Raw genomic sequence first — 25033 nt, forward strand, 5'->3', positions numbered from 1 at the left:
TTGGTTGTGAAAAGCAGAAACAAAGTCTTTTTGCAGCATGTTCCTATGATGTGAATCCAGTCTTGATCGAGCGGAGCTTAAAACAGCCCCGCGCTGCACCTCCCTGGTCAGTGCAGGTAGCTGGTGTTGTACTGGAAGGAAGCCACCTGGACCCGATTGCGCAGCGTCTGGACCTCCAGATCCTGGAAATGGTCATCCTCGTCGTTCTGCACGATGATCTCCTGTAATTCACCGATTTCCCGCTCCATCCTGGAACGCAGCTCTCGCTTCATCTTCAGCAAAGCCTGTGAATGGCAGTGGTGGAAGAAGATGTTTTTACTTTACTAAAAGTAATTAAGTATAAAAATATGCTCCAAGTACATGTTTATATGCATACAAACACAGTCAATTAAGGAATACATTCCTCAGTGGGTGAAACGGCAGTGCCTACATGTACCAGAAAGCATTGCGTGCGAGCTTTTGAGTCTGACGCCAAACATAAATCCTTCCTGGAAAAAAAAAACGGTAGCTCGCAGAGGTCAGGTGGGCATTTCAAACGCGACTACAAAAAGTTAGAAAGGCGTCTCAAACACTTCAACACAACATGCCGACGTGGTGCATCGTGTCGGGGTGCTCCAGCTACAAAAAGAGGAGAGAGGAGCTTGTGAGCGTAAACTACCACCGATTACCAACAGATGTAAACGCTGTAAGTTATTTGGGGTTCTAAAACTCCAGAGTAGTGTGGACGCTAGGCGTAAACTTGGCAAAATGTATGCATTTTAAAATGGAAAACGTAGTAGTGTGGCTGCATCCTAAGAAGCCAGGAACACAGGTGCCAGCACCTAAGCAGTAGCTGCACATTTGTCTATTCTTTTATTATTCTGGGCCAGCTTGAGCATTCATTATTGATACCAGCAGCAGGGCTAAGAACCTCAACACCGTCAAACAAACAGCATGGGGGTCTCCACAGAGACTGTGCGTGCATGTCGTCTGAACATTTGCATCTGACCCAAAACAGTTCCATTATTTTATTTCCTAAACACAATTTAGAGAGAAAGACACACTTGAACAGACCCAGCAGCAGCTGCAATAACCAGCTTGAAGGTATAACATGTAAACACATTGTCAGCAACGCTTCGTAAACACAGCATTTAAAATGTGCCTCTCCTCTCCGGTTTAACGAGAGAGACAGAGTGACAGGCAATAAGCTGGGTGTGCAGCCTGTTCTTGTTCACTGTGTTACACACCCACGTTCAAATGCTCTTTGTGGGAGGCATCAAAGAGTTTGCCGTCTTGGTTCAAACTAGGTAGCCTCTGCTTTCATTTTATTACCTTCATAATTATTGACGCAATCATTTTCCTTTGTGCTGTAAAACACAAGGGACCCGACCCGATCGCTGACAGATTTGCATAGTGAAAGCGAGGCTGATGGGGAACCCGTCTAAACGAGATTCTTTTATCGCCATTACATTACATTTCATTTAGATGACACTTATCCAAAGCGACTTACATTTTTGCTCTATACACCGTAGACACAGCAACGCGGAGCAATTCAGGATTAAGTGTCTTGCTCAAGGACACATCGACATGGACTAGAGGAGCCAGGGTTCGAACCTCTGATTGAAAGACGGGGATGCTAACCATTGAGCCACAGTCGCCTCATTACATTGTACAATCAGCATTTACTTAATAAGTTGAAGCAAAAAATAATTTCTTTCCCTTTTTTAGAAAAACACACCGCTTTATAACATGAGTCCATTTAAAAATTGGTGATTTTTGGCATTTTAGCTGTCGGATTAAAAACACATCGCTCATGTCAGACAAATCTGTCCAGAGAACATGAATAGGATTGAAATGTAAAGATGTTTGCAAAAACAGTAATAAGTCGAATGTTTACCTTCTCTTGAGCTTTTTTCCGGACCTGAATGTCCTGCCGCTCTTGAGAAAGTTTTTCAGCAAGTAGTGAAAACTGAAAGAGAGGAAGCACATTAAATTATGAGTTTATTCCATAATTCCATTATAAAACTATACAAGAGTGTGTGTGTGTGTGTGTGTGTGTGTGTGTGTGTGTGTGTGTCCTACTTGGTCTTTGTAGTAGTTCTCCATGGACTTAATCTGGTTCTGGTGTCGTCTCTGATGATCCAGCCGCTGCTCCTTAGCGTAGGCGTTCTGCTCTCTCAGCCGAACTTTCTGGAGCTCCAACCCCTCCTCAAACAACTCCCGAAACATCTAAACAGACAAACAACCACACATGACGCAAACGACTAACAACAGATTTTTCCATGGTTTGTGATCTAATATTTAACTTAGAATATTACTTAATATCTCAGGATATTCTTGGACAGCTCTTGGTTTCTCTCAAGCACCCACACACATATTTTAAAACGGGGGACCTAACTTGCCTAATTAAGTTTGGGTTTCAGAAGAGATGGACAATGTCAACACCCTCATAGCCATCAGAATGCCAAATATCAGTTTTTTTTTGTTTTTTTTAAATCATTGAGTATTGTATGTATTTGGGTTGTGAACTGGACTGTTGGTCAGACAACACAAATCCTAGTTGCCATATTAAGCTCTGGGAAAATTACCTTTTTTGTGTCATTTTTCAATACTTTGAAACCGTAACATTTTATGTACAAGACATTAAATAAATGAATTGAAAATATTATGAAATTCTACATTTAAGTAATCGTTAGTCGCCCCCATAGTCCTAGAACTGGTGTGCAAAGTTGTGAACGGCCTTCACTACCCACCCTCTCCTCCTTGGTGCGTGCCCTCATCAGGCGGGCCCGGTGCTGGACATGGTAGTCGCTGTGGTACTTCTTGGCTCGTGCCATCTGCTGCCTCTGTTCCCTCAGTCTGTTCTGGGTCGACTTCTGCTGTTGGATACGCTCTTTGAAATCCCTCTGGAAGATAAACATTTTAAGCTTGCAACTGGTCTGCTGTGTGTGACAAACACTGCTTGTCCAGGACAGGCAGGTGAAGTCTGTCTGCATGTGGGTGCACTATTTTGTAAAAAAATAGGATCACACAGTCTAATCATCCATTGTGCCTGTTGTTGATGAGGTTACTAAATGTGAAGCAACCTTTTGAATGTGTGTTTATGTGCTGATGCTCACCAGACGCATGCTGTGGTCCTTATCTTTACGGATGATCTCCACCAGCAGGTCATGTTTCCTCTGGGCTTCTTCCACCTGACAGAGAAGCAGGCGGTTACATATTCATGCATTGGTCCTTCCACCACAGCATACATTCCAGATTTTAAAAAGGGCACAGACACATTTCACTGCACATGGCAGACTTGTAGTGGCCACATCGTCCTACCTGGCTTGAGAGTTTGCTGCGACGCTGGCTATGAGGGGATGACAGGGCATGGAGTCTGTCCACCTGCTGCATCTGCTGCTCCCACATCTGACCCAAGGCATGGGGGGAGATGTGAAGGTGGGGCAACTCCTCCAGGAGCACAGGAAGGAGTTCATTCTCCTTCACTTTCACTGAAGAGAGGACAAGAAAAGGAACATTACAACAATGGTATAATCAGCATAAACTACAATTGGTTGAAATCTGCAACCTCACAGCTAGATGTCACTTAATCCTCACTAGTCCTTGAAAAAGGGAGCTCCAAAGTTAAAATGTCATCAAATAATCATCTTTGACCAGTCACAATAACCTTTGCTTCATAGGTTAGCTGCAATTTCCAATGGATTACTGTTCAAGATGACCGACTATGACCATACAAAGGTTAACATGGTTTTACTATACAGTTTAAAAAAAATGGTTCATAAATCCGTCAGTTTTCAGGAAATTACCATTACTGTTCAGGATGACAGCGTTAAATTTAATGTGATTTTGTTATTATTCTTAATAATGGGAAAGCCACCTCACAATACATGATAACAAATTAATATTTTTTTATTTGTTAACTGCTGTTAAAAAAACTACATCACAGGGTAGCTGACATTTTAATTGCAGTCCTGGTCAGGGCCATGTCCATGTAGACGGGTTCATCCTAAATCGAATCCTTTGAGAATTTTCTTAAGTAACATATAGAAAATATTCTAAAAAAAGCGTACACCTAAACCGATTTTAGGTGCAGCATTTTTGCTGACCACTATCAACTGTAGGCAATACTCTGACGATGGATAAATACCTCATACAACCTCACTTAAGAGAATCAAATCAATGCCTTTAAATACAGATACAAAATTTGCGTATTCAGTAGATGGCACTGTTAGAGGGACGGATTACATACTGGAAATGTAAGGGTTGCCCTCAGGAATGTGGAGCAGAGTGGGGGATATGTTTGATCCGTGCCAAACTACTTTCTATGTTTTTAGTAGCAAAATATTTCAAGTCATTGTATACAAACAGGTTGTGTGTGGTATTTTACAGCTGCATGACAGCCGGGCAATAATTGACAGACCACCAGGCCAGGTCACAAGCACAGGTGAGTCAGTGAATGATCGTCACCATCTGTTGTGGTGAAGAGGTCCATGTGTGATGAATAAATAACACTAAAAGGTTCTCTTGTAGCGACAGCTTTGTGGATGCTGGGATGTTCATGGGGGAACTGTCTTGGAGAGAAAACACTTTTAATGTACAGACTAAGCCCTTAGTCAGCAGACCATTCAGTCCTAGTAGCAATGAATAAACATTGAGCATGAAGATCAGTCCAAAAGAGAAACCATTGCTTCAGAGGCCCTTAATGGTTTGAATGAAGACTTTTCATTGACATGTTTTTATGAATATCTATTGCAATTCACAAAGGAAGTGTTTTGACATCTCCCGCAGTGCATATGTTGTGAACTTTACAGTATCAAGGGGATTGATTAAGGTCCCCGGTAATCCTATTTTACTTCAAGTAAATGTAGTCTACCAGAGCTGTTACTTCTGCAACTATCAATGCAAGTGGGCCACCCAGCCTGCAGCCAGAAATATGAACAGTCATAAGGCAAACACGCCGCCGAGGAAGAAACTTCGGACAAAGAACAAGGCTGCCAAGTTTCGATCATGACAGTTTAGTAAGACAAGCACTCCTGAATCCTCGGTCTCAGAGTCCCATGGCTCATTAGAGACCTGAAGAGCCACGGGTTCACTCCGTCTTAGATAGGACTGACATACATGAATCTGAAATTGGGCACAAATGAACAGAGTTTCAGATGTGCCTTAAGGTGGATCATTATTATGCAGTTGGAGATGTTTGACGAGGATCAGAAATAAAGTGGCTATTAGTTTGGGCTGTAGCTTCAGCTCAACAGACATTTCATTGGCTAATGAGGAACACAATCAGAGTAAAGCAGTAAAAGAGGCGATAAGCGTGGCTCTGCTTGCTGGTCGTAAAAAAAATACTCCACTGAAAATATGGTGAGGTGCCCTTGTGTTGTGGAGAAAAGGCATTTTGAATACTACTCATATGTCTACAATAACAATGGAAAGGTCCATGTGGTAAATGAACAAGTCTTAACCTACTTGAAGGAGCTTTCCTGGGGGCCTCCTGCCATCTCCGTCCTGGTGGGGTTTGTACGTTACGTTGTGAACTTCGCTGGGCCTTCGTTCTTGCTGGGGACAGTCTGGGGGCTTCGGAAACATCCTCCAGTATGGCCTCTCTGTACTGTCGCTCCTACACACACACACACACACACACACACACACACACACACACACACACTTAATTGTATAACTGTTCTGTCTGCACAGCACTAGTTAATTCACCTTTATCATTTCATACTAACTTTTGGAGTTAAATTGGCGCTTACAAATTCATTAATTTTCTTCTAGAACATACCTATAAATTACATACCATTTGTTTGAATACATCGTAAAGTCTTTGATATGTTAAGACAAACTGCATTTTTCTACAATACATTACAACTTTGCATTCTACCTGAACAAATGTGCTTTCAAATATGAATCTTAGTAGTGTAGCAAGTACAAGTGAACATTGCATTTCACTATTATAATATTAACAATTATTAATCTAATTTTGAAGTGAACTGTTTGAAAGTCAGGCCACTGTTTTAATATCAGCCTGAAATAATGAAGTAAAGAACCAAGCAACCATAAACTAGCACAGAGCTAGTATTCACAAACGGAGCATATTCCAACTGAAAGAGTTATTTTAAGCAGCAGTCCTCGCACAGAAGTTAAATTAATAGATGTCACAACAGTTTGAACCAATACAAATCCCCTCTGACTAAAATACTGTCTGAAGCCATATTCATTTAGGATTAGTATTACCTGGGGAACTCTAGTAAATTGTAATAATTGCAGAGGTCGTCTGCCATGTCCATAACTTGTTAAAAAAAAAGAATCCACTTCAAATGATCTACTATATTGTTTAATGTTTTGATAGTAATTCAAGAGGGTCATTACGCTACACAGCATGGAGACCCATTCTCACTGGAGCAAGAGGTCTTTGTGAAAATGATATAAACATAAATAGGCCTATATAATAAGAGGCGATTTTAAAAATCACATGAGGTCACCATTAAGAAAGCTATTCATTTTAATCTAGTGATGAGAATTAACTCAACTAAACTCTGTGTAAGAACTTAAACAAGGATGTTCTGTAGAGAGGAGGGGAGGCCTAAGAGAGAGGTCCTTGTTGTATTCATACTATATTAGACTTCATACTCATGACTTACGGCTTGTTGAGCTTTGAGGCGTGCCTTGTCGAGATCTGCCCGTTCTTTGTCTTCATATCTTTTCAACTCCTCCTCATAGGCCTCATTCTCCAGATACTGAAAGAGAGAGATTCATTTTTACTTTAAACATGCATGAGATCATGAGTAGAACCGAGAGCAGCAGCACATTCATTTAATAACTCAAATTCTAAACATACATGACTGAAAAACAGGAAAGCAAATACACAATATCTTGATGTAACTTTTTTTCCTGTTTAAAATATGCAACATCTCTTCAATCCAGGTGAATTTTTGTTGTTGAAAAAAGGTAATTTACTTATCAAACACTATAATATTGGGTGGAATCATCGTGGCATTATTATTACAAACTTTTAGAATGTCTTAGTCGAGTGCTTTTATGTTCTAATTTTAATTAATCTACATTTATAAACTACAGCTAAAATCCTCAGAGTCAGGCTTCAGTGAAGCAGTTAAATCTATTGAGCAATCTGCAAATTACAGCCAGTTGACATCGTCAGCTTGGTGGAACCCATTATTGAGTTCAACTAAAGTAGTTGTAGTAGTAGTGTCGTTAACTAATTAAAAACACAAAAATATCTATTATATCAATACATCCTATATTATAGCACCTTGAACCTACCTGTGTATGCAAGGTGCTCTGAATAAACAAGCCTTGCCTATACGGTACATTTAAAAGGGGAAGCACTAAGGAAAACAAATAACTATGGGAATACCTTGCTATGTTTTCTGTGAGACAGTCTGTGATGTAGCTCTCCTCGCTTTGAAAGATCAGAAGCTGCAAGGTTGGTTTGTCTCCCATCATCCAGACTCAAGGCCTCTGCCATGGCATCTTCTAACTGTCCGTGCAGGGAGCGATGGACCCGTGGAGGGGAGGGGGATAAAGAGCGTGTCTGGTGGGTGGGTTCACCGCCAGCTGTAACTAATGCATGTTATGATTCAATACATGCATTTTTATTGTGATCAGCTGTTAAAAGATAGTGAATGTGTTAGCCGTGTGCTAGCCGTGTGTTTACCTGTGTGTTGTCTGGGAGTGCTGCCACACTCCATGATGCTGTCACTGTGGTGGGACTGCTTGTCCTCTTCTCTGACTTCACTGGAATCTCCGCTTTCCCCCAGAACTCGTTTGAGCATCTATAGGAATTACATGTCGCAAACGTAAAAAGAGATCATTCACAAATATGTTTTTATCCTGGAGAAATAAAGCAAACTGCATTGAGCTGACCAGAACTACATGGACTGAGAGCAACATACTCCAACCCAAGCCCCAACAAAACAGACACACACATGCAGAAAGGATCAAAATAGCATTTGCTTGAAAACATTCATGACAATATGCTGGGACGTCACACAAACTACACACACCTGATCGAGTTCCTCAAGTCGATGGGAAAGGTTTTCAGATATGTGATGTAGCTCCTCTTCTGCTTTCTTGTTCCTCTGTCTGCGATACGACAGAGGCTCCTCCAACCTGCTACTGCTCAGGGAGACGATTACAAAGACACCATAGAGCAGAGACAGTTAGTCAGAAACATGGTCCCCTCATAAAATAATGTCAATGAGGACATGCTATTCATTAATCTGTAGCTTCCTACAGTTCTCCAGCATTCCATCTGTCCTACCTGAGGCCTGTCCCAACTCTGTGATCTATCCTGCTGTCTGGTTGCTTCAGTGTACAACCTTGATACTCCTCATCTTGCTCTTCCTCCTCCGTGTCTGCCGGACGATGGTTTGTGACTGTCCTCTCATCCTGCAGGGTGAGGAAGAGCACATCTGGCTTGGGGCGGAATAAAACCCTCCTGGGGCCCCCATTGGTCGGCTAAAATTAGACAAAAAGTAATTCATGTTAATTTGGTGACCAATTTCACATTTCATTTAATATAACATTTATGCTCTGGAAATATTTTCAATAAGTCACTTTAGAAAAGAGTAAATGAGCCAATGGAAAAAAGAAAAAATCTGTTCGTATTTTGAAGATAATATCCAATGTTTATTTTGTAATTCCATCTGGAGTGGATTTAACCAGTGTATACTGTATTTCACTATATGCCAGTTTCAGTGTCCACCCTTGTTAACAGAGCAACCCAGGTCACTGGAGATTACCCAATACTTAAACAATAATAATCCACACGCATCTGTGTGGGTTTGATGTTGCTGCAAAACTGGTACAAGTGAAGGCATGTTACTCTCTTACCTCTAGCGTCTGCCCCTCTAATTTGGTCCCGGCTCTTTGCTGACTGGACAAAGACTTCTCCCTCGCACCTGGAAATTGAGCAAAACATGACATCAAGAACAAAGTCACACTCTGATGGGGGGATTTTCACTTGTTAGCAATCACACGGGCAGAGCAGATAAACATCTCCATGTGCTCAGCTGCCCGGGAGATCATTCATAACTATCGATCCAGTCAAGTGCTTTAATCCTGGGATGTTTGATGCGATTTAAGATATCAAACCGTTTAACCCCTTGACATTTTAAACGGCACAAGAATAAAAAGATATATTTATTTTACTCACCCGGAGACTGGGGAAGAGGCGACTGTAGTCCGTTGGTAAGAACCGTCTCAGCTGGTGGTTTAGAGGTCTGAGTGAGAAGGTCATTGACAAAGTGAGAGGGAGAAAAGAGCAAGAAGAAAAATGTCTGAAGCTGAGCAGAGACCATCCCAGTTACATACAGAGGGACACAGCTTAGTACTGAACATATTGTGCATCTAAAAAGGTACATCTTCTAAAATCATTTATGAGTGAAACAGTTGATCACAGATGACAAGACGTTTAGAATACAAAGAAATGAGAGAAAAATAATGCAAGTAGCCACGCAATACCAAGCTCCTGTGCATGTCAGGGCCTGCTATTAAGTAAGTGTACCGAGTCAGTCAGATGGCACTTCCTGGTTTCAGTAATTCCCTAATGAAATGATAAATATGGGCATGTCTGTACTTTTCCTTTGACAGGTTATGTTACTTTATTGTCTTGAATACGATATCGCTTCCCTTTGCTTGACATTCTGAAATAGTCATACTGCACTGGAAAGCATGTGGCGAGACTATAATTTAACGTATATTCAAAATGTAAGACAACATGCGACATTGTATCAGTTAAGGACAGCAAATATCACTTAATTCTGATAATCTGACCTGGACTCACACGGATGCATCAGCAAGAATTTGCCCACTAAAACAACAGATGTGTCTGGTTTAGTGAGTCACATGTCAACTACCATAACGTTGACTCAAGTTCACCTGCCAAAAGTACTTTCAACACACTGTTGCTACTCTGTCCACACCATTGGTTAGGATCAGGGTTTGGTTTAGGTACATATAACAATCTTAAGCTTCGGCTGAACCTTCCTCACACACAGTGAGGGTGTGGTTGATCCGATTATCAGTACAGTATTGATAACAAAGTTTGCATGTCCTTTCACTGCACGCAAACAAGAGGTAAATTTACTGTCAAACAATTGAACCTCATCATACTGAATTAAACCAGGCTACCTCTGTAGTGACAGGAGCGGCTCCCTCCTCGGCCTGCCTTTGGCTGAGGCCAACAGCTGTTGTCCATTTGCTGTCGGGTCCGTTGCTCTGAGAGGGAGGCTGCAGAGCGATGGCTGAGGGCAGCGGCTCAGTCGGTGGAGCATCCTGAGCGTCCAGAGGACCAGAGGCGGTGACTGCGTCTGAGGTTTGGGGAGGGACGGCCAGTCCTTTCAGATTAATCACGGCAACTATTGAAAGAGTTACTACAGCTGCAAATTAAAATCTTAATAACATTGTGACCTCTCTTTAAATGACGAAAATAGTTTCAAACAGCAATGCAAGGTCATCTGAGAAATCTTCTAGTCAGGGAACATGATTTCCTGACACACCTTATTGTAACACTCTGGCCCAAAAAAACATCCGGAAATCGAGGGAGGAAAAAACATTGATATGCCTGCCTGAAGAACACAAGTAATTTCCCCCACACACACCGTAAACGGGGTAAAGATGGGCTGCTTTTGCGTGTCTTACCTTCTAGTTTGGCTGTGAATGTGCGTGCTGAGACTCCCAGCCCAATGAGCTCACTAGCTGATCCCATCTCCTCAGCATTCCAGGTATGGAGGGAATCTTTACTGGAATGGACAGCGGACCTGATGATACGACGCGATATTATTTACCCAAAGTTCACACAAGTACTATATAATACAATTATAGATATTTTTCTGTGATATACTTTCTCTGAATTCATCAAACGACAAACCGATATAAACTGTGGAACTGACAGATAAAAAATTAAAAAAGGAGCCAATGAGTACTCTGCACTAAAGACATTAAAATCATTAGTATTGCGTGGTAAAATGAGTTTTCCTGATCTAAGCCTTGTCTTAAATTGGGTCATTTGACATTGCAGTGACATGAGTTGATGGTGAGGAAGAACCTCCGGATACTTCAGCTTGTATTTCTCTGGGTAGCCAGGTGACGTGCTTAACAGAAATGCCTTGTTGTTTTGCCTTGTATTGCACAAACTAGTAATGTTTCCAACAGAGAAAATTGCATCACAAAATACGAGTGTAGACGATGTTATGGATGAGTGTACATTTTACAGCATGACAAATACGCTTTCTCTGTCAATATAACAGGCCTCAAGCAACCTATGGCGTCAACGGACTACATTTACTATTTACGACATTTACATAGAAAGGTGTCAAATCATCCCTTTAATATTTACACGACCGCTGAAAATTTGCCAAACTGGCTGTTGTGTCAACAGGACGACCAGGCTGGATCTGTCCTACAGCTGAATGACATGGTCGCTGTCACGTGGTACAAATCTGCCTGTTAGCAATATTTTGTTTACGGGAGAGCTTAAACCAAACAGAAAAGTTAGTATTTTATTACTTTGTTTGAGATTTGTATTAATTAATGCTGAGCCTTTTCTTCATAAAAAGGCACAGGGTTTGTAACTGTTGTGTTAATGACATGTATCTCCAATACAATTCATCTTAGTGTTTGGAGAGTGTGTAGGAGAAGAGCTTACTCTCCACTGGATAACAAAGATTCTCCATCCAGTTTAGTCTCCTTCTCCCGTGTGGCATTGCAGCTTGTGGTCGCCTTGGTTTCATCAGGCACATCCTCATTGACACTGTCATTCAGTTCTTCTGAAAAAAAACATATGAATAAATGACACAGGGAGAGAAAAAACTAAAAACAAATACAGAAAAAAGACCCAACGAAGAAAACAATAAGAAAAGAAAGTAATATTTGTGATCACAACAGGTAATGACCTCCATGGAATTTCAAAAGAGGAACAAACTCACATGACCTTTAATTCAACAAGCTTACTCTCAGTATTACGCTGCTGTGGAAATTCACTGTTCAAAAAGACAAACCTCAAAGACACTGCTGAGAAAGTCTGACAAACTCCTGAGGCCATCTAGTAGTTCTGAGAACTAATGTAAACTTAAAAGCCAAATACAGCAACTACTAACCAACCGCAGCACTAAAAGCAGAAGCACAACTCGTCATTGTTAGACACTGAAGAAAGACATCGCAATGTAGCAATGTCACCACATCTCAGATTAATAATCATTCCAGCCACTAACAACTCCAACACTCAGCACACACCTCGCAGTACAGACAGCTGTTAGCTAGATTGTACTCGGTACCAACTCCAGTACGGCACATCCAGGACGTTTAATTAGGCCATTTAGAAATGTAGATCACTTGTATGTGCAACACAGTCATTCACTACTAATTGCTGTTTGGCAGCGGCCTGAGGGACGGTCCATTCATACAAAGGCATGCTCAGTTCTGGCACATGAAGAGAGCCGACTGTTCTCTTCAAAATTCCTGCACCAACTGGTTTTAAACTGGGTTCACGACACATTATATCCTATTCATGCTGAAGGACAAACCAAAAAAATCTCTCATGAACACAGACTTACGTCTCAGTCAGTAAAAGGAGAAGTAGCTGTTTCAGGCAAACTGAGAACTGCAGACGCTAAAGGCTGCCATTAAAATGGTAGACTGGCTACTGCTCTGCAAACCATGATGAGATTTAAATATGTTGTATTGTATGTATGAATCATTGATTGATAACAGTTCTGATGATTAGGGCTGCCCCATCTAAAATCAACTAATCTGTACATTTACACCTAGTCGACTAAGATTTCTTCAGTAGATTAGTCTTTTTTTTTTATGCTGAATGACTCATTTCCAAGAAACTTATAAACACATCTCTGGTAAATTAGAATGGTGCTTTTGTGAATGGTTGTGGAGAACCTTGGGTATTTTTATTTGTGACATAAGACTAAGCATCTTTGTGTGCAAAACTTTTGTTAGAGATAAAAACACAATTATCGGTCAGGTTGGTGAAGGAAAAGTGACAAAAGAATCTGCCTACCGCCATTCTGTGACTCCTCGCTTATCTCCTCCTTGAGATATTCCAGGAGGCCATCGAAAATTTCCAAGAGGTTCTTGATAGACTCTTGGTCGCCCCCGACGACATTTTCTCCTGCAAACACACAGCCATGCTCAGCATTATTCTCAGGTCTTATTCTGAGAATATATGCTTTATTGCTAAAACAAAATGTGTCCGGTAAATGTCCTGCGGCCCCCTTCATAAAAAAAAAATATTATTTTATATTTGCTTATGACTTCATCAATATTGTTGCAAAGAGTGATCATGTTTATCATACCTGTAATGTGTGAGAGACTGATCTGAAGGTAGTCCAGGGAGAGTGAATCAATCACAGACTGAACGTTATGGGCGTTATCCTCTTGACTGCATGGCACTGCAATGTAATCTAAACAAATACAAACACACCAACGTCAATAACCAAAGCATATATGAGACCACAGAAATGCACAACAATGCCAACAGCCCCATGTATTCATACACTTCTGTGAACACAGTGGGCCGTGACCTTAGCTCTTTCTTGAACATAACAATGTATTAAGGAGCTCAGCGACATTAAGAGTCGCATGATTGCATGTTTAACGGTCTTAGGAAACATTCCCGATATACTAAGTACACTCAGGAGAAGTAAAACCTCACAGCTTGTCAACCTTCAGTGGGTTTAGCCCTTTGATTTTAATTTTAATGGCCTTGTTAGAGCTCCAAATTATGGTCATTTTCATCATTAATTACTCGGCTGACAATTTGGTGAATTAATGAATCATTTGGTCATTTTGCCAGTTTGACCAACAATACTAAATATTTAGATGTTCAGATGATTATCACATTTTACAAAGAAAAAGAGCAAAACACCACAACTAAGAAGCTGGAAATGGAGAATGTGTGGCGCCTTTGCTTAAGAAATAACCTACACAATTAATTTTAATGATATATAGCAGTTGATTTAAAAGTTATGACAATAACAGGACACAAACAATACGAGTGCTTCATAAAATGGTTATTAGGTTATATATTTAAACATAAATTGCATGCTATGTTTCTTTGTGGCTAACAATGACTGTATTCTGTAAAAACAGGTAAAGGCAACAACCAAGTTACAATGTAAAGAGCAACTTGTAGACAACCACACTAAAGTAACACACGACAGGGCTGCTCATGTACGTGAATATCAAATTAGATGTCTACTATTTTTCTGTTGATCTAGCTACTTATCGATCGATCAACCAACTGTGTTGACATGTGGCTGGTCTGCAGCTAAATCTTACCTGGAACTTTCTCCCCCAAGATGTTTTCATACAGAGCGATGAAGACATTTGCATCACAGTCCGTCAGTTTCTTCAGCCTTAGCTTTATGGGACACTTGCTGAGTAGATCATTTGCCACATCTACCCAATCTGTAGAAGAATGCAACAGTCTTCACAATACTCCAACACAGTAAAGTCCTTATTTTGATATAATACCTAGAAAATATTTCTACAGAATAAGAAAAATAGACCAGCATGAAATGGTTCAACAGAATAATTCCTTAAGAAAGGAGACATCAGTGTACAATGAAGAAATACTTTACTTCTAGAGCTCATTATGGTGACATGCACTGTTTTTAAATCACAAAGCAGGTTCAGTACCTCCTCTAGGGGTGACAATGTTCAATCGTGCCCATCCGCGGCAAACTTAAGTTTGAGAGCGGGGAGTCGCCTCTCCCTGTCCCAAACACCAGCGACTTGCTACTCTTTGTTTCAATGTAACGTTATGTTTTATACCTCATCTGTGTTGTATGTTTTAGTGGCCTTTGAGTCTGACACTAAAGATAAACTGAACTGAACTAACGCTAGCTAGCTTCCGTCAAAGACACATATTACATCGTTCTTAACTAATAATACCGGTGGCCGTGGATTTGGGATGTTCAAACAACAAACCGGCTATCATCTAGAGTTACCTGCCTCCTTTAAATCCCCTCCGACGTATTTCCCCATAACTTTGCCGGTTGAGTTAACTCACAAGAAGCTAGCTAACGTTGCTACTTCAGTGTGTTTGTTAACGGCAACTTTACCAGAGGACGTTAAACTGAGAGCTCTACTTTTTAGATGAAATGATTTAAATGTTACTTTAATGTCAGGCTCGGTGACAGCAGGACAGCTAAGCTACAATAACCTGGCAGCTCACGTTAGCTGTGCGTTAGCGTAACGTTACGTGTCGCTAGCTCTCTCCGGGACTGAAGGTCCCCGGCTCGGCTGCCTTACCTCTCTCTCCCTCCTGGGTTCCCATGAAACAGCTGTCGACGAGAGGCAGTTGAAGATCAAAATCTATTGACTAAGTTAGCTGGGAAGGAGTCTCGTGTCACCCAGAGCCCCGACCTCACAGCTGGGGTCAGTTGTGGTGTTTGTTGTGGGTTTCTGGGAGAAGGAACTACCGTCTCTCATTTAAAATTGAAGTCTTGCCTGATTGGACGTTGGGCTCGTTTGTTTCCGGGTGTTTTCTTTCCTGGGTGCGTAGCGCCCTCTGCTGGTTACTGTGTATAACACAGGAAATAGGCAGCAGGTTAACATCAAATACAGTTTTTTTGTTTTTATCAACTCAACTGACAATGTCAAAGCTGGAAACCACAATGTATATCATAGACTACATCTCCATACTTTCACGGGTTATGTTTGAAATAAAATAGTCAGACGCCACCAGGATTAACACTATCTGCTGATCCCATTACATCCACTATTATGGTCAGTTCGTCCACTTCTGCAGATGATAATGGCATCAAATTAAACTGTAGGAGCTATTTATTTGATATTAGTATTTAGTTATTTTACTCACAATTAGTATTGTTTAATTATTCTAGTTGTTTGCTTATTTAGGTTAGATTTATTTGTATATATTAGGATAGCTTTTTCTTTTGATAAGATAAAATAAGATAATCCTTTATTAGTCCCGCAGTGGGGAAATTGCAGGATTACAGCAGCCTTGCATACAAGAGAGACACATAGTAAAAACAATCAAGTAATATAAATAAAAATAACAATAAACAGTAGTAAAAAAACAGCAAAGAGAAGAATACAGTAGCAATTTTAAATTAAATATACAGACGTAATAAATAGTGATAGTTGTTAGTTTAGTTTAATTATTTGTAGTTGTTGTCTATAGGTTTACTTAGTCTTTTGGTTTATTTCTTTGTTAATTGGGTAACGCTGTGGGCAGCTGGGGTTTATATATAGGAGTAGGCAGTGTGGCAAACCAGGGGGTAAGGCGGAGCAGACAGAGCGCAGGGGCTGGATCCCCAAGCTCAGGTTGGGGAGGTGATCGAGTGAGTGCACTTCCCAGTGCAGGTGCTGCAGCCAATCGGCACATGGCATTGGACACACCTCCGGGATCCTCCTCTGTTGCTCTCCCTCAGATTTCTTCCCCTTTTTTTCCCTGTGAAAGGGTGAAAAGCCCTCCGAGGCAAACTTGTATTTGTGATGTTGGGCTGTATAAAATAAACTGAATTGAATTAAACTTTTTTTGTTAAAGTACTACTGTCTCTGAGTCTACTGTTTTATTGCTGAATCTTGCCTCCAAGTCCCCCGGGTTGCCACAGCAGGTACAGGACCAGCATGCACCTGGGTAGGCCTATGTTGTTGCTAGTTAAACAAATGATCAGAAAGACGGAATCCTGCATGGACAATGCTTTCTTTTAGCTGCGTAATCAACATACCCATGGTGCCTCAGTGGCCCTTTGATTATGTTTTTCTTTGATTTATTGGACAAATGGCCACGACATAGACCTTGTGGCCATTTCTCACTTTTGAGTAAATGAGAAATGGGTGTTTCCTATATTGATTTTAAAATTACCCTAATTTATATTGTAATGTTATCCTTTGAAAGTGGACTATTTTCATCAGTCCAGTATGAATTTGTACCACATCTCCACAGTGTAAGTTGTACTTTTTTAATGAGCAATCAACCACAATTGTATGGCTTGAAAATTGGAATTCGCATTTTATTTAGTCAGAAGGTAGCCAGTTGCCTTCAAATGCCAATTATGTACCTTACACTTTACAGCAGACTTTTTTCACAGCATATGTTTTGGAAAAAACACAACTATGATGAATTGTTCTGATTATTAGTTGTCATTATTTACACGTATGCTTTTATTTCTGTGATATGTTGAAACTTGCTTGAGAAAAAGGTATTACGTATTGTATCCACTGCCATGGAAGCCAACCAGAATTGCATCGGTATATTACCCTGCCCAAAAAGTCAGTTACATGGTAACTGCTTCGGTCCCTTATATATAACCATGTGTATATCTTGCTTGTAAACCCAAATAGTTAGACATTTTTCATCTGTAACTGTATTCAATAGATTACAAACACACTACAATGTATACATAATTACTGACAAAAACATGTGAGAAGAGTCTCATTATATTTTGTGCCTCAAAAGTGGAAAGCCCAATCCAATGTTTGCTTGATCTGATCAAACTATATAATTCCAGTTTAATGTCATTATGATGCTCTCATCTCCTCCACTGGACCATGAACATAGGATGCTGTTTTATCATTGATCCACTGATAGAAAACACTCAAGTGATTAACATAGCTTGTGTTTGGTGTTAAAATATCATGAAATTGCAGCGGTTAATTTAGATATAAGTCACAGGGTGAAAAAAGAGAGGAAATGTAAAATCACTCACAGAGAGAAAGACACAGTCCAATGTTGGCAGCAGCTTGAAGGACACACAGGAGTCCGAAGCTCACAGCAACCAGTCTGTAGAGTTTTTCCTCTGTGTGCAGAATTCAGAAAGACACACTATTATCATTATTATTATTATTATTATTATTTTTATTATTATTATTATTATTATCAGGCAGCGGGCGTGATGTTTATTTCACTTCCTGCACACCGTCTGTGGATGAAATTGAACAGAATCCCCACCCGATTCTGACAAAAACTAAGCACTCCAAAATCTCTGTACCCAAACAGAACAAGTTACAGAAAGTATGATGCTGCCAGAAAACATTAAAGTTATTTACTCCTGGATGAAGTGTCCAAAGTCATTTCTGCCTCTCCTCTTTCAAGACAACACTCTGAATATTTGACAAATGAGAGTCATAGCTGCACCGATCTGTAGGCTGCTGCTTCTTCTTCTTCTTCTTCTCTGGTGACGATATGAATCTGATGCCATCTCACACTTCTTCATTTTACGTTTGTTATTTAAGACGGTTTCCTCCACATATTGAAAGGAAATTTTAAGAAGTCAGCAGGAGACACACACAATCATATTGCTGGTGCTTTGTAATAATGATCTGCACAAAAACACAGACAATGCATGCACACTACTCTGTTGTTCACTTTTTGTTTGAAAGAAAAGGCGCGACTGTCTCAAAGTTTGAAACCTTTGATATAATTGCATATTTTACTGGTTAATTCACAATAAATAATGTTATAACAATCTAGAGACAGTGGGCTTCTCAGAAAATCTGTTGATCATCATAATCAGAGCACATACAAGTTATTAATATAACATTTAAAAAACCTCTTGGTTCAGATCACGAGACGATTGTGAAACCAATATGTGTTTGTTCCCCTGGAACATCTTGATACTTCTGCCTTGGCCACTTGACGGGCAGCAAGGCCGAGATCCTCCTTGTGGCACTGGCACCGCAGTGGCAAGCGTGTGTCAGGCGTCAGGCAGATTAAACATGAACAAAAACCTTTTAAATGATCTCTGCTTCCCAAACATGCAAAGCATTCAAGACTCATTTCAACACCCATGCAGATACAAACACATTTACCTCCAGTACAACCAGAGCTAAACGCTGCTTATGAATGCCAATGCAAACTGCAAGATGTAAAACAACACTCAATACAACGTCATAGGAGCATCACGACCACACTGGGTTCTAGACTCAGGAGACCAATACATGGATACAATAAAAACACTAGGGTTTCTAATGTAGTTCATTCAAGACATAAGATAATGATTTTGTAGTTCCCCTTGTTTAGCTTTCAGACGGGATTATTTTTGCACTTGCATTATCGTAATAAGATCTTTAACAATATCTATGCAGATATATTCTCATGTAGGATTAAACTCATTACACTGCACACGTATAAAGCTTCTGTCTGCAGAAATAGATGTCAAGATAATCAAGCATTCCCTGGCTGGACCCTGGAAGTGTTCCTTGTGTCCTCATCTTCCCCTCACTGCTCCTCGTCCTCTTCCTCAAGCAGACACCAGCCCCCTGTTTATTGTGTACCTGGTCAGGTTCCTCCAGTCAAGTCCTCTAAACAAGTTTAGCTCAATCCACACACATAAATAGCACCTATCGGCTACGTCACAGAGCATGCGATTGGTTTATTTCAGAGTAACTCTGCATTCATGAGTGAAATTCAAGTTTCACCTGATGTAAAAAAAACATAGTACTGTTATGATATTCATGGTCGGCCTGACACACTTTAGCAATTGAATGGACTTAGTTCACCATATATTTATCCCTGTTACTCAAACCACACAATGACTGTCTTCATTTGTCAGTGTGACAGCTTTTAGACACTCTACAAGTTATTACTTTTGCAAAAAGATATCCATATTGCTATTGTAGCACTGCTCCCTGGAGAGCTGCTAAAGTAACTTAAAATAATTGTTTACACTATGACACTATGTGAATAACTCTGGATTTTCTCTGGATTTATCCTTGATCACAGTCCTACCCAAAAACTAAATCTTCAACTATCAACCTATAATACATATACATACTGACATAATACTTAAATATCATGAGAGCCATTGTGTCATGTTTGGCCTAAAGCACATCAGATAAAACAACATAGACCTGTTGGGTGAAATAATCATGACATGAAGCAACTGGTCAGTTATGATAATGCTTAACTTCTAGGACTCCTGAGATAGTTTTGACAGACTGATGGTCTGTAATCATACTGTGACTGGACATGTCAAACTGTACATGTGACAACAGCTGAGCTACCCGTCTGAAACACACGACACAACGGCCAACATGTTGTTTTTGACACTTCAAACCACACCTCGTGGTTTTCCTCAGCACAGGAAGCTTTGCAGTTGTCATGGAGATAGTTCAGTTCACGTAGTTTGTATGAAATATGGGTGTGAACCGGTTATCCATGTCCCTTTAAAAGATGGTATCTGTCGGTCAGATGTGGGTGTCCTTGATCTTTCTCCAGCCGATCACTGACTCCCGGTCATTGGCCTCTGGACCTCTTTCAGGGAATCACGGGGGGCGTGTTTTGCTGTTGAGAGAGTAGTTGAGAGCAAATGAGGATTGATGGGATCTCTGGGTAGCACCGATCACCCCTCCCCATTCTAATGACATCACATGCAGACTGATGTTAAGCGGTTATCAATCTTCAACTTCCCATAAATAATTATATCCCTTAACAATTTGCACCCTTCATAGTCTTTTTTTCCACGTGCTCCTTCAAATAATTTGATCAAATCAAACAGACTGTGAAGTGAGAGATGGGCCGCTCAACTATCCATAGACTCCAATGTTAACAGAGACCAAAAAACGACATGAACAAAACAGAGTTTTGACACCACGAACACACGTTAGAGAGTCTACTCTTTCTTACCTTGCAGACCTTTTCTGTTTGGCTTTTGGACAGGGCTTTAACTTTCTTCAGGAGCTGGTCTCTTTCTTTAGCCAGGTTGGTGTTACTGGTCTGTAGCTGGTCTCTTTCTTTAGCCAGGTTGGTGTTACTGGTCTGTAGCTGGTCTCTTTCCTCAGTCATGTTGGTGTAACTGGTGTGTAACAGGACCATCTCCGTTTCCCGCTCAGAGTTGCCTTTGGTGACTGTTAGACACATAAACAAACAAATAAAGAAACACTGTCAACCAGTATTTTCTTCTCAGGGCTTCATCAGTGTGCTAACAAAGTACTCACACAGGCAAACTGCAGTTATGAGTCCAGTCAGGAGGAGGAGACACAGCAGACCCAGAACCACTGCAGCAGCTCTGCAGGAACTCTTCTTCACACCTCCAACACCTGAGGGTTCAATGCAACATATCTAATTTGCTTGTTTGTATTCCAGTGTAAAATAAAGTCAAGTCAGCCTTTATGTTGTCTTTTCCCATCATACAACACACCGCAATTCAAAAGGGTGCCTGGATACAGTATAGTGTTCACACAAGGTGGTTTGTGTTGGTGTTTAATGGTCATATGAGCAATTGGCACTTGTATAGATGTGTATGAATTGTCTTCATGCACTGGGTATTGACAATCCCTTGCTGCTTGACTCTTTCCACATTATTGTCTCTCACACACATCTTTTAGTTTTTATATTCATTTTTTCTATTCTTTTCTGAATGTGTGTACCCATGTGTAAAATACAATGTACATGTAATGTGTTTATTACCTGAGAGTACACGTTCACTTCTGTTTGGCCCCAGAGTGTGGATCAACAGATTTCCATAAATATTTTCAGACATTTTCCTGTCCCTTTCCGTCCTGCTGGGATGTCCTGAGGGTCTCTCTACGTTCATGTAGATATCCATCCCGTCATCCATGATGTTCAGCTGTCCTGATGGTGCAGTTTGGTCCTGTGGTGCTGAAGCCATCAGAGCATGCAGAGCATGCTTTTGAAATGTATTGTTCTCAACTGTGAGTAACGTCTAAAAGAGTTGCTCTTGATGATGTCTTTCTCACATCATCAGGAAACTGATGGTGGCGTGAACTATTTTCAGTTGTCTAACTTTACCCATTTGGCCTATTAGTTGCAGCTGCATGATGGTGCTTTCCATTTTGGTTTGTGCAAATATATTGAATGTCAAAGTTACAATATCTATCTATCTATCGTTATGTAGACTGAAAGACAGATATGGTTAGAAGGCCAGTATTCAGCTACAGCACTGACTTTATTCATTATTGTATGTTTTTGTCATTACACTGTAATGTAATGTTGAATAATCTTTTGCTTTTCCACACAACCTGGTAAACTGTTACCCAAGTTTAAAAAAGTGAACTCTGTTAAAGTATAGCCTCAATAAATGTTGACAGTGCATTTTTAATTTTAATTAAAAGCCCCTTGTATAAGTGTACCCTACCTCATCTGAATCGTTCCATGATGGCAGATTAATTCATTTCAGTCGCACAATTTAACAAGCCATTTATTGTCCCAGATGCTCCATTAGATCTTTTATTTTAGTATTCCTCTCCTCCCCTTGCTTCATGCCAGCCAATAATCTCACTCATATTCAAAAACAAAAGGTTTATTATTAGTTGATAAACAGCTCAAGTCGGTCCACGCATTGCTTTCAATTTTCACGAGCAAAGTACATGCCAATAAGTCGTGTAATGATGCAGTCAAATACAGTAACACCGCCACAAAATAAGGTATGCTTCATTGGAGTGCGGAAAAAAAGGGAATACCAGCTCCACCTTTTTGTAGCGCTTCAAGCCCCCCTCTTCTGATGGAAATGACTCAATGTGTGACCACAGAAACAACACATGTGTTGAGTACATTTCCTTCCTCATAAGTCATGACATCATTCTTCTGTCTCAAATCCAATTCACCTTGAGCAGGATTGTGAAATGTGAGTTGAGATTAAACACAAGGTAAATTGACTCGTTTATATGCCGAGTTCACAGATCCAGAAGTTTTGTTCTCTACATGGTTGATCATTCCAGCTGTTCTCCATTTCATGGAACTTTATTTCTACACAGCCTCATCCTTCAAAACTGTTTGGCTCCCCAGGGTGCCAGTAGCTGAAACAAAAACAAATCATATTTTAAGGCAACATAAGAAGCATCTGATAGACAGCAAGATGATGGAATGTGACCAGGTTTAAATTGCAAAATGAAAGTGTTTCCTCTGATTTATACATTTTAAGATAAACATCTGAAAGAAGTTCTTGAATAAACGAGAAATGTGTGAACCTTTTGGTCAGCGGAGTGCCATCCACCCATATCCACGTCCCATTGGTTTCTCCCTCCATCAGTCCAATCCATGTGAGCTTGTTGAATTTTCTTGTGAAATCCTTTTTTTGACACAGAAAAACAATAATCACGATAAAAATGGAGCCGATTTGAATCCACCTCACAATAGTAGTGTCACATTCATTACACGTTTTACTCTTTATGGTATATCTTTTAACCTCAAAGTCATTCATGCATTAATACCTGCTCTTACTTGCTGTTGATAACCACCAGGTCTGCACCTCTTTGCAGACAGTCATCTCTGCTTTCCTGCCAGGATTTCTTGTCAGAAGAAATGAAATAGAGACTTGGACGTAGATAATTTACTTTAAATTGATTATGCATAATAAAGCTCAAAGTATAAAAGAACAAAAAACAATTGGAAATTTAAAAAGATAAAAATTTGAATTCAATCATTCCACATTAATGTTATTACCATAGTCTGTAAATCATAAACTAATAATTTCATCCAAAAACATATTTTAAATAAAATGTTTTTACTTTCACCAATGTGTCTGCACTAAGGTACAATACAAAACACTGTCATAGAGATGGCAATTAAATGAGATGTTTTACCACTGCCTTTGTACTGGACCTCATTATATTCTGAGATGTTTCTTGTATTAAGTATAAATACATATATATGTATAATGCAAATTTACAACTCTCAATATAAAGTTGTCCAGCTCAACACCATCTTATACTAGGACCTCAATAATAAACATATAATTGAATTAACACATTTCTGACATCACCACATACTGAGCTTGGTGAAGACGTTATGACCGGGCTGTTGTTTTCACTTGCATTACTACTGGTGGTCACTGAGTGTATAATCCTTCTCACAGTTTTCATTTCATCATCACTCAAATTTAGAGACAGCTCTCTTTAATGGATAATTAAAAGCCTAACAATGAATTGACGGATATTTTGTCAAAAGCATAATTATAAACTGCTCAGAGAAAGTTTCATATCTTGTCAATGCAATTACTCAACTGTCAGCAAGCAGATTTCCTGGTATTAAACGCAGGGAAATGTTGAGAGCAGCTTAAAGGATACACAGGAGTCCTAAGCTGACTGCAACCAGCTTGAAGAGTTTTCTCCCTGTGTGCAGAAATCAGACAGACACACAACATAATCAGCCTGCTAGTTATCTGGATAATTTGAGCTCAATGCTGGATAGAGAGTCTGTTTTTCTTGGGACACTGTTGTGCAATCCACAGCTTCTTCGTTCTTCAATCGCTGCTCAAACCAGAATTAAAATACCTGCAACACTTCAAAGCGGACTCCAATCTGTTTTTGTTTGACATAAAAAGTTCATTAGACTCTGTGTTAAGGTTTTTTTTTTTCAGAAGCAAACTTTGGCTTTAAAATGACCACAGAGTTTAATCAGAGTACTTTGTACAAACATCTGTCTTGTTTTTTAATTATTAATGAACAACAGATGAACTGAAGAGTTTGCAGAACAGTCTTTTCATCCTTTACAATTCTTTTATAAACACAACTATTACACATAGAAACATTACGGCATTACTCTCTGATACTTCATGAGCAGTCAGTTCAGTTTGTGAATAATTGCATGACAGGGAAAATCTTCCATTACAATACAAACTTCATCTGACAGAGTGTGAAGCATAAACCAGCAGATCATACAAGAGACATTAAGTTAAAATGTCTGATAAAACATTACAATGGTCATTAAATGGAAGTAAAATCTGAAATCTGCGTGTGGAAGACAGTGAGGTGTACTCTAATAATTCATGTTGCCTCTAGATGTGACATCTGAGCCCCTGTGAGGTATTTAGATCAAGAATCACAACAATATGTGCAACGTCCTCACTGGTAGAGCTTGAGATGACAAATACAAAATTCCCACATTGCTGCCAGCGCTGGGACCTCATCTGTTTCCTGATACAAAGCAGAAGTGTGCCACAACCGAGCAAAATGGCCTAAATGTCTATCAAATTGTTATTTCAGATGGTTGTTTGTCAGGTGTTTAATCAATGCTTTTCCTTCCCTCCATCCCTGCCGTGGTCATAAATTATAACCAAGATTTGAAATATGGGAAATGTAGAAG

The 25033-nt window shown here is 40.0% G+C and overlaps 1 protein-coding gene across 1 annotated transcript; it reads right to left on the reverse strand.

The window, feature by feature from the left end:
- Nucleotides 1–96: 96 nt before the first annotated feature.
- On the reverse strand, nt 97–15327 carry LOC306738446 (centrosomal protein of 95 kDa-like). Its single transcript, XM_079220296.1, has 21 exons — nt 15271–15327; nt 14296–14424; nt 13311–13418; nt 13016–13126; nt 11651–11771; nt 10645–10763; nt 10135–10313; nt 9158–9224; nt 8836–8903; nt 8264–8460; nt 8007–8118; nt 7658–7775; nt 7358–7563; nt 6624–6719; nt 5449–5599; nt 3304–3473; nt 3099–3173; nt 2733–2885; nt 2062–2208; nt 1877–1948; nt 97–284 (listed from the first exon to the last, which is right to left on the reverse strand). Exons 1-21 carry the CDS (start codon nt 15293–15295, stop codon nt 108–110), a joined length of 2601 nt encoding a protein of 866 aa, XP_079076422.1. The 5' UTR covers nt 15296–15327; the 3' UTR covers nt 97–107.
- Between the last annotated feature and the right edge of the window lie 9706 nt (nt 15328–25033).

This window comes from Taurulus bubalis (assembly GCF_910589615.1).
Source record: "Taurulus bubalis genome assembly, chromosome: 6".
In the NCBI taxonomy this organism is placed as follows: domain Eukaryota; kingdom Metazoa; phylum Chordata; class Actinopteri; order Perciformes; family Cottidae; genus Taurulus; species Taurulus bubalis.

Bases quoted from the DNA above. Each gene is read 5' to 3' on its own strand.
- LOC306738446 (XM_079220296.1), bottom strand. From the start codon at position 15,295: ATGGGAACCCAGGAGGGAGAGAGAG. The intron at 10,314-10,644 runs GTAAGACACGCA...CCCAAACCTCAG, and splicing joins ATTCACAGCCAAACTAGAAG to ACGCAGTCACCGCCTCTGGT. The intron at 7,776-8,006 runs GTGTGTGTAGTT...TAATTCCTATAG, and splicing joins GACTTGAGGAACTCGATCAG to ATGCTCAAACGAGTTCTGGG.